The sequence below is a fragment of the Carassius gibelio genome, chromosome B5 (assembly GCF_023724105.1).
Source record: "Carassius gibelio isolate Cgi1373 ecotype wild population from Czech Republic chromosome B5, carGib1.2-hapl.c, whole genome shotgun sequence".
NCBI classification, from domain to species: Eukaryota; Metazoa; Chordata; class Actinopteri; order Cypriniformes; family Cyprinidae; genus Carassius; species Carassius gibelio.
In genome coordinates, this window is record NC_068400.1 from 4,620,684 (window position 1) to 4,631,015 (window position 10,332).

Genomic DNA, 10,332 nt, shown 5'->3' on the forward strand with positions numbered 1-10,332 from the left:
TTGTGATGTCCACATGTTTTTTTGCTGAAGAAATTATAGAGGCTGAGTCATTTATGACAAAAAGGAGGCCAACAATTAGGCAAATAGCCTAAACAAGGATTTGATCCTCCTGTACCCTTTGGCTCCCTTTGCAAGGAGTTGTAATAACATTTTATGTACATAAATTATTTATTTTGCATTAGCCTACATTATGTTTCTTTTTTTTAAGTGTTATTAACCAATCATTATAAATACTTTGTAAATTATTATTTAGAAGTAACAAAACTATGGTTAATTTGCAGTTACCATGGCTACAAAAGAACAATAATTTTTGGTGTTTTTCTTGTTAAAACCATGGCATATGTTTTTCTGGTGGTGGAATTATTTCCGACATTAAAACTTGTTTTTAACATCAGCAGCTAAAAAAAAAAAAAACTTCTTCACAGAAATGTGCGTGAAAGTGATACACAGGCCTCATCTTTACCTAAATGATTTACAATTTATTTAAACAAATATAAAAAAGGTATGCATTGTAGTTGACACCTTAATGAACACAATACAGTTGTTTTTATGACTGTAACATTCTCCCTAAATTTGCCAATATCGAACGTCCAAGGTCAAGCCAGTTTTATGTTTAAAGATTTATGCCTTTTTTTTGTACTTTCTTCCATTTTCTTTTCTCTGCACCGGATTGCTGATGTCTTTTAACCAGGCATAGATGTCCATCAATTATGAGCATTCAGCCACAAACATGAGGTGTGAGCGGTCACGAATTGGGGAATGGCGCAATTGTGATGGTGCCCCCCTGGGAGTTAGTGCCCTACGCAAACTGCGTTCCCTTTCAGTCAGTCACATTCAACATTATGTCAGTGACCGATGAATTGGGATCTCGCTAGAGAGACGAAATGTCTTATAGTTTTAACAAAACAAGCCAATGAATGTTGGCGTGCAAGATTTGCATTGTGTACCCTTCCCCGCAGCATAGTTATATAAGGAGAGTGCAAGCAGTCGCACATACAGCTTTTCACTTCAGAGCTGAGCCTTTCAGCTTCCTAAAGCGAGTGTCTTCAAGACAGCCTTTGACGCAGTGTTGGTGTTACGGCGCGTCAGCTGGGGTTGCCAGTGCTGTTTCTTGATCTCGGGTTGCCAGTGCTGTTGCTTGATCTCAGCATGCTGCAGCTTCCCATTCTGTGGTCAAACTGCAACTCCTCCTGGGTGCTTCAACACTTAAGTGTTTACTTAGAAAAATAGCAATTCTAATAGAGCAAATTCTAAAAGAGCTCCACGAGTGACAGGGCGTCTTTTTAAAGATGTCTTTCCACTCGTGAATTTCTGGATATGGTCACTTCCTGGCTCCATCTGATGGTCACGATCGCTGCATCTCGTGTGTCTGTGCCTCGAGTACGCTAAGGCTGTGTTCCGCGATGTTGCGTTCAAGGCACCTCTTCATCAAACAATGATGCACAGCCTCTACACTCCTGTCCCCCTCTCCTTTTGCCAGCGGGCAATCATAGAGACAGGTAAGAGTCGCACCACTCACTCAAATCTGTGACGATCGTGTACCAGAGAGACACAGGGAGAGAGAGAGATCCAATTGCAGGTATTTATTAAATGGGGTAATCCAAACATAATCCAAAAACAAGCCTCTCGGAGGACGAGAAGGCTGGATGCACGAAGGGTAAGGGTAAGGACTCCATACAAACAACAGGAAAAGACTGGTATTTATAGGGAGGCTAATGACAATAAAGGGACTGCACCTGGTGCAATTAACAAGAGTATTCTAGTGCCTACGGTGAAGTGCATAAGGGGAAGTGATCCCACTATTGGACACCCAAGGAAACAGAGACTAGACAGCGTGACATTACCCCCTCCTCCACGGAACAGCTGCCAGATGCTCCACCCGAACCCAAGGGAAAACTAAAAACACAAAGAGACCAGGAGGGAGGTGGAGCAGCGGAAGACCGGGGGGAGGGACGAAGGGCCAGGTAAAATGGGGAAAACAGAGACAAGAGGACCAGGTAAAATGGGGAAAAAAAGACAAGAGAACCAGGTACAATGGGAAAAAAGAGACAAGATGAGTGCAACACAAAACAAGGAGTCCAGAAGGGAGGTGGACCGGCGGAGGTTCAGGGGGAGGGACAGAGGTGATTTGCCTTTGTTCATGAAGATCAGTGGTGACTTGAATTTTCCCTTGAAGAACCCTGGTGACTTGACTCAGTCCTTGAAGATCACCGGTGACTGGACTCTGTCCCTGAAGATCACCGGTGACTTGACTCTGTCCTTGAAGATCACAGGTGACTTGACTCTGTCCTTGAAGATCACCGGTGACTTGACTCTGTCCTTGAAGATCACCAGTGACTTGGCTCTGTCCTTGAAGATCACCAGTGACTTGACTTGACTCTGAAAGGTCAACAGTGACTAGCCTTGACACTGGAAGGTCAATGGTGACTAGTCCTGACTCTGGAAGGTCAATGGTGACTAGCCTTGACTCTGGAGGGTCAACGGTGACTAACCCTGACTCTGGAGGGTCCACGAGCACCTGACTCGACTCTGAAGGGTCCACGAGCAACTGACTCGACTCTGGAAGGTCAACAGTAACTAGCCCTGACTCTGGAAGGTCAACAGTGACTAACCCTGACTCTGGAGGGTCCACGAGCACCTGACTCAACTTTGGAGAGTCAACAGGAACCTGACTTAACTCTGGAAAATCAACAGGCACCTGACTCGACTCTGGAAGGTCAACAGGAACTAGCCCTGACTCTGGAAGGTCAATGGTGACTAACACTGACTCTGGAAGGTCGACGGTGACTAACCCTGACTCTGGAGGGTCCATGATCACCTGACTCGACTCTGGAGGGTCCACGAGCATCTGACTCGACTTTGGAGGGTCAACCATAACCTGACTCAACTCTGGAAAGTCAACGGGCACCTGACTCGACTCTGGAAGGTCAACAAGAATCTGACTCGACTCTGGATAGTCAACTGGAACCTGTCTCAACTCTGAAGGGTCAACTGGAACCTGACTCAACTCTGGAGGGTCAACGGAAACCTGACTCAACTCTGGAGGGTCAACGGGAATATGACTCGACTCTGGAGGGTCAACCGGAACCTGACTCAACTCTGGAGGGTAAACGGGAACCTGACTCAACTCTGGAGGGTAAACGGGAACCTGACTCAACTCTGGAGGGTCAACGGGAATATGACTCGACTCTGGAAGGTCAACCGGAACCTGACTCAACTCTGGACAGTCAACGGAACCTGACTCAACTCAGCAAAGCCCACTGTAGCTGCCATCCTCTGCAGTGGCTCCGTGCTGGCGGCCACCTTGTGCAGTGGCGCTGGGTTGGTGGCCATCTTGTACTGTGGTGCTGGCTCAGCAGATGTGATGTGAACAGTCTCTGGATCAGCAGACGTGACGTGAACACTCCTGGGAATCTCTGGGATTTTTGACAGCATGGAGAAATAATCCAAAAATGTATCAGCGGCCATCTTGGGCATTGGCGCTGAGTTGGCGGCCATCTTGCATCGTGGCGCTGGGTTGATGACCACTTTATACTGTGGCGCTGTGCTGGCGTCCATCTTGCCTCGTGGCGCCGGGTTGACGACCATCTTGTGCAGTGTCACTGGACCTGTGGCCATTCTGCGCGGTGGCGCTGGGCTGGCGTCGATCTTGCCTCGTGGCACTGGACTGGAGGTCATCTTGTGCTGTGGTGTTGGGCTGGCCTCCATCTTGCCTCGTGGTGCTGGGTTGGCGGCCATCCTGTGCAATGGCGCTGGGTCGGCGGCCATTTGGCGCAGCAGGCTGGGCTGGGAGCCATCTTGTGCAGTGGCACTGAGCTGGCGGCCATCTTGTGCAGCGGCACTGGCTCGGCAGACTTGCGTCTCCTTTCCCCTCTCCGTCCACAATGGTGAGACGGTGGCTCCCATCCGTTCCTCCCGAACCCAGGGTCGACGGGGGCCAGAGTGGAGAGTGAGGCCGAACCTCCTCTCGACCACTCATTCCGACATACCCAGCGACCTCCCCTGGTCCCACGAAACACGACCAGGTGGGTACCCTCGAAACCATTTGGTGACTGGGGAGGAAATATGAACAGACATACCGCTGGATCTCAAGTGATGGAGTCCTTCTGTGATGATCGTGTACCAGAGAGACACAGGGAGAGAGAGAGATCCAATTGCAGGTATTTATTAAATGGGGTAATCCAAAACGTAATCCAAAAACAAGCCAAGGTCAAAACCAAAACAGCAGTCCAAAGCAAACAAACAAATAAACAAAGGAGGGAACCGGAAAGGGAACAGAATGGGAACTCGGAGGACGAGAAGACAAGGAAGAATCTCGGAGGACGAGAAGGCTGGATACACGTAGGGTAAGGACTCCATACAAACAACAGAAAAAAACTGGTATTTATAGGGAGGCTAATGACAATAAAGTGACTGCACCTGGTGCAATTAACAGGAGTGCAATTACTGTGATGACAGGACAAGACTAGAGGAATTATAGTGCCTACGGTGAAGTGCCTAAGGGGAAGTGAGCCCACTAGTGGACACCCAGGGAAACAGAGACTAGACAGCGTGACAAAATACCCACTCCGGGATGCTGTGCCTTCCGTGTCAGTTCCCTGTGCTCCGCCTCGCTGCCCCACTGCAGTGGTATGTCAGTGGTTCCCCTAGTTCTGCTCGTTCGGCCTCTGGGGGCCTGGCTAGCCCAGACCATCACGCTGGCTCACGAGAACCATCAGACTCAGCTATGCAATGAAGTTCACCCAGCGTCATCCCAAGTACAGGGACGTGGTTCACCTCTGTGTTGGACAAAGATACTCCCGTCTTGCGAGCAGAAATTGTGGTCCTGCCGGTGAAGGATGCGATAGAGCCGGTTCCTCCAGCCGATATGAAGTTGAGGTTTTACAGCCCATACTTCATTGTACCCAAGAAACGCGGTGGGTCACGGCCAATCCTGGACCTGAGCATTCCGAACCAGGCCCTTCACAATCTCCTGTTCAGGATGTTAATGCAGAAGCATATCTTTCTATGTGTTCGTCCACGAGATTGATTTGCAGCGATCTCGTGAAGGACATGTACTTTCATGTCCCGATTCTCCCCTGAGACAGGACGTTTCTCCGCTTTGCGTACGAGGGGCGGGAATATCAGTCCTCCCCTTCGGGCTGTCCCTGTCGCCTCATGTCTTCACCAAGGTCATGGAGGCGGACCTCGTCCACTTGAGGGAAGCAGACATTCGCATTCTCAACTACTTCGGCTAATATTGGCCCAGTCCCGAGCTCAGTTGTGCGAACAGAGAAACATGGTATTCAGCCACCTTCGGCCAGTTTGGGCTTCAGGTCAACTGGGAAAAGAGAAAACTCTCCCCTGTGCAGATGATCTCTTCTCTGTGTCGAGTTGGACTCGGTCGACCTGACAGCACGTCTCTCGACAGAGTGTGCTCAGTTGATGCTGGACTGCCTGGAGTCATTTTGGGGCATGAAGGCAGTTCCACTGAAACAGTTTCAGAGGCTCCTGGGGCATATGGCATTCATTGCTGCTGTCATGCCATTAAGATTGCTTCTCATGAGACCGCTTCAGCATTGGCTTCTCGGCACGGATGCGCTGGCACACAGCTGGCCTCGGGGTCTACGCAAGTATGTGTTTCCCCCAGTGAGCCTTCTCACACAGACGCTGTGCTAGGTCAGGCAGGGCAAGGAGCAGGTCCGCTTAGTAGCACCATACTGGTCCAGTCAGACTTGGTTCCCAGAGCTGATGCTCCTCATGACAGCCTCTCCTTGGCGTATTCATCTGAGGAAGGATCTTTCGCAGGGCACTGGAGCGGGTCAGCAATAGTGGCGTTTTCCATATGGATCCGAATTTGTCAATCACTGATGTAACGTTGAACATTGTTCCCTGTTATGTTATGTAACCCTCGTTCCCTGGAGGAGGGAACGGAGACGTTATGTTACGTTGCCACAGTACGGGGCACACTGTCTCCGACTGCTCGCGCTCTCCTTATATACCCCCACTGCAGGGCAGGGTGCGCTATGCAAATCTTGCATGCCAACATTCATTGGCTTGTTTTGTTAAAGCGATTAGCGAGATCCCAACTCGTCAATCACTGACGTAACATTCCTTCCTTCAGGGAACGAGGGGTTACATACGTAACCGAGACGTACTCTGCATATAGGGAGCGGCGGTACTGAGGCTAATGGAATACAAACTCTGTCAGTTCTATGTCATCTCCGTCAGAATGATGATATTTTATATTTGTTGAGGAATTGTTGGTCACGTGTGAAAATGCATTCTGTCTGCTAGGAGAATGTGTTAAACTGCTATGAAAATGTTAAAAACTTCTTGACTGCTTGACTGGAGAATAAGTGATGGCAAGGTAAAAAAGCACATTTTGTAAAAAAGGGAAAAGTTAGGAGGTTGCATCAAAGCCTAGCTCTGTAGCTTAGTACATGTAAGTTCAAAAATTTTGTTTCATTTGTCTGAGTACAAGGTTTTACTTTTTCAATTTTGCACCGTTTTTTGTCCCACTTGTCAAGAATCAAAAAAATTTTTTTATTGTGCATGTGATTTTGTTATACTTGACATTACACAACACGTTTTTCAAAACCAGATGAAATTAACATAAATAGAAAGAGTACATTTTTAAGAGCTTGGTATAGGTGTTTTAAACTAGGTTTTTAAAAGTATCTTCTTTATTTTTATGTCACTGACCCATTGTAAAACAGATTTGAATGTGACTCCCAATCAGATTTTGTATTTAGAACACATTTATATTCAAAGCAATGTCAGATGAGCAAAAGTAATTGTGTTGTGTACTTAAATTCTAAGTAGCAAATGCTAAAATGTTTTACTGCTGTTATACTAAACATCAGCACTCTGTCACTCAAACTCAAGGATCAATGTCTATATGTTTTTTTTTTTATTGTACCTTGGAGACTGAAGCCAGGGCCTTTGAAGCTGTTTCCTCCTCTTTTGTGCCCTTTGCAGTCCGCTTTTGAATATTCTACAAAAAGTTTAAATTAATCCAATTGCTATTTTCTTATTCATTTCACATTCACTAGAAAATTTTGAGGAATAGGTATTTTTTGAGAACATTAGGAGTGTGTATCTCACCTGTATAAGGATTTTGATGCGGGTGATTCGTTGGAAAGGCAGAAGCATAAAGGATGTGAAGGGCAGACGTTTACAAAGTGGAGATGACTCTAGCCGCCTCATCACAAGAGAAAAATCTCTGTTACTCTCCCTGCCAGTACCACACATACACATAAGCAACATGTTTACACACTGTTTAATTATTACTAATATTATGTATATTTCTGTTTTTGGTCACCCAACTCCAAAAGTAAATGTAATATAAAATGTATTTTATGCATTTTGAAAATGTTTTACATTAAAATTATTATTATTATTATTACTATTATTTTTAGGTATGGGTAAAAGTCTCACATCAGTCTGCTGTAGGTTTTCTCTTGGTACTGCTGATTTCGAACATAATCAATAAAGACTGAGAAATGATTCTCTGAGTGCTCATAAATTATGTCACACACATCAGATATCACCACACTCTCATCTACTCGCTTCAGCAGATCCCCTATAAACCTAAGAACAACAGAGATGTGTATTCATGCCTGTGGGATAGTACTGATTTGGCTGAGAGTAAATAAATTATAACAGAATAGATTTTTCTTTCATGTGTCATGCTCTTGAACTTGTCTCTCTTTCTCACCTCTCGCTGACTTCATAGACCTGCAAGAGGTTGGAGAAGAGGACCCTCCTATCATGAATGACCAGAGTCTCACTGAGTTCGCGTGACCCCAAGAAATGATCCTTCAGAACACGCAGGGAGCGCAGGTAGGAGGCCTCAGAGGTGAGGACCTCAAACATGCTCTAAAAACACACATAAGATTTAAAATAAAAATATGTAATACAGCTGAATTTAGCAAAGAAATATGTTATTTCCAATAGTGGTAAAGTTTTTTCTAATAGTGGTAAACTATTACCCTCACCTCTTGTCTCTGTTTTTCAGTGCGAGTGAGTTTATGTAACACTCCACTTTCCTCGACCACTGGTAAATCCTGCCAGAGTGTAATCTCTTCAGGGCCTCTCTTGAATCGGGTGCCAACCACTGCAAACCCTCCGGGACCCTCAAGACCCAGGGTTTCACTAACACTCCTCCTGTTGCAATTAGGACTATCAGACTGGATCTGACTGGCTTCTTTCAGGACCTTTGCCTGGTAGATCTGATATAGAGGTTCTGAGGATGACATATTGTTTTTGAGAATCCTTGTTGAACAGCAAAAGATCCAAATAAATGTTATTGCACCTGATTTTCATTTAATCCTGCTCCAAAATCTACTTTGAAATTTAATAATAAAACCAGAAATAATTTTTAATTTTTAATAATTAAAACTGTTGGTTTTAGACATCTAAAATGGATGAAAGCTTTCCTATGTTTGTGTGTTATACATTCACTTAATTATCTCACCATAGTCGCTGTTTGGCTCCCAGTCACTGGAGATTCTCCGTGGGCTTGCTGTTTTGTCACACAGCCTGTAAGAAACTCAAAACAGTTTAATCTGGCCACACAATACTGTGCTCAAGTGAATATCTGTCACAGATAAGGCCTAATGAAAAGACTGAAATTTTTTAAATGTCATTGGTCAGGTAGAAAAAAAAAAACTCTGGATATGCTGGGAGACAAAAAAAGGGCATTCTCACCACATATTTTAGTTTTGACCACCCTTTCCGGCTATTAGTGAGTCAAAAATATAACCTCTGGGTATGTCAGGTTTTATATTTCAGGGAAAGAGGAAATGTAAATCAAATGATTAGCCTACTACTTGTTGATGTTGAAATACAGTAAAAAGGAATCAGAATAAATAGTTGTGGGGGTCATAAAAAATATGCATTCATATTACATTTAAGCACATTTCAGTAACCACAAATGCTCATTTTCAAAGTGGACTAAAAAGACGGTCACAAATGGAAGTCCTGATAATGTGAGGAGTTAGAAATATATCTACAGACTGTCTCACTTCCCATTAGTAAAGATGTATTTGAGCATACATCAACAAATATAAACAGTCATTTCATTAAAGGATTTTGATATTGTGTGAAAATCTGTAGTGTTTTCCTTACAATGTCTTTAATGTACCAGTCTAGGAGCAGCACACAACAACAACCTACAGGATGAAAATTACTGATAGAAATTCTTTGACCCCTCTAAAAATCATTGGGTAATTTGTGCATTTTTTAACAGTAGCAAAGGTCAACTTTTTGATGCTGTTAACTTACGCTTCTGTGTCAATAGACTCCCAGTCTTCAAAATCACCATTTTCATAGCTCTTACCTAAAAAAACAAACATGAAGCATTTAAAAAAATCTAGACATCTTTTTTTTTCTGATTAAAATATTTCAAAGCAGATAATTTAAATATATATTCATAATTGATAGAGGTTCCTGGATCAACATTAGGGTAGGGTCAGGAGGTTAGGGTCTTACTGTTTAGGTTTAGAACTATGTTTATTAAGAGACTACGTTTATATGAAAAAAATTTAATGTTAGGATAAGACGTTATTCCAAGAAGATACTTGGCAAAATCTCTGCCAATATTTTGAAAAAGAGCATAAGTTAAAATATAACTTATTTTTCTCTCTGTTGAAACTGCTTTGTGTGCTGTACTTTAGTAAAAAAGCAGTATCTGGAAATTATTTAGCACTCACCTGTTGGGTTTGACATAGATATGTGGCGAGACGATTTTCCATTCTCTCTTTTGCTGGTGTTTCTGATTGGTGGCCCGCCGCCTCGAAGAGAAACTACACATGCCAGCACTGGGTGGGAAGACCGTTTTTTTGTATTTTGAGGATGTAGAGGAAGTTGTGGGGGAGGTCGAGGGGGGACAGCTGGAGGGGTAACTTTATTGTCATTTGATGGCAAAATATCCAAATATATATGATCATCTGTGTGTTCTAGCTGTGCATACTGCTGGGTATTTTGATACTCAGATGACTGATAAGTCCTTGGTGGTAAAGGGGGTTTTGAATGGCTTTGAAATGATTTATAAGCATATGCAAATCCATTCCCTGCTAATTTGTTAGGGCTGTGGTGAAGCAGGAAGCTTTGGCAATTTATACATGGAGGCAATGCTTGGGGTTTTGAATTGGAAGATCGGCTGTTCAGTCGCCATCTGACGTCATTGCTGGTTAGGTGTAAAACATGCTCATTTATCTGACCTCCTATGTTTCGATGTTTGTGATTCTTTTCAATTGCAGTATCCATGTTATTTTTCTCCTCATGTAGAGGAACCCAGATTAGTTTCATACCAGGCCTTTGAAGATGGCAGAGGCAATGACAGTGTTT

At 44.1% G+C, this 10,332-nt stretch overlaps 1 protein-coding gene across 10 annotated transcripts in view; it reads right to left on the bottom strand.

Annotated features, from left to right (window-relative positions):
- The window catches only part of LOC127958682 (rho guanine nucleotide exchange factor 15-like), a 120,836-nt gene extending 110,510 nt beyond the window's left edge, over positions 1-10,326 (bottom strand). For all 10 annotated transcript variants that reach the window (XM_052557650.1, XM_052557643.1, XM_052557648.1 and 7 more), the window contains exons 1-8: positions 9,696-10,326; positions 9,268-9,322; positions 8,459-8,523; positions 7,980-8,227; positions 7,700-7,860; positions 7,420-7,572; positions 7,087-7,216; positions 6,902-6,976 (exon numbers count right to left, since the gene is read on the bottom strand). In XM_052557650.1, the coding sequence (XP_052413610.1) occupies positions 6,902-6,976; positions 7,087-7,216; positions 7,420-7,572; positions 7,700-7,860; positions 7,980-8,227; positions 8,459-8,523; positions 9,268-9,322; positions 9,696-10,293 (1,485 nt within the window). In that variant the 5' untranslated portion in view covers positions 10,294-10,326. The remainder of the gene's footprint in view (positions 1-6,901; positions 6,977-7,086; positions 7,217-7,419; positions 7,573-7,699; positions 7,861-7,979; positions 8,228-8,458; positions 8,524-9,267; positions 9,323-9,695) is intronic.
- Positions 10,327-10,332: the final 6 nt, after the last annotated feature.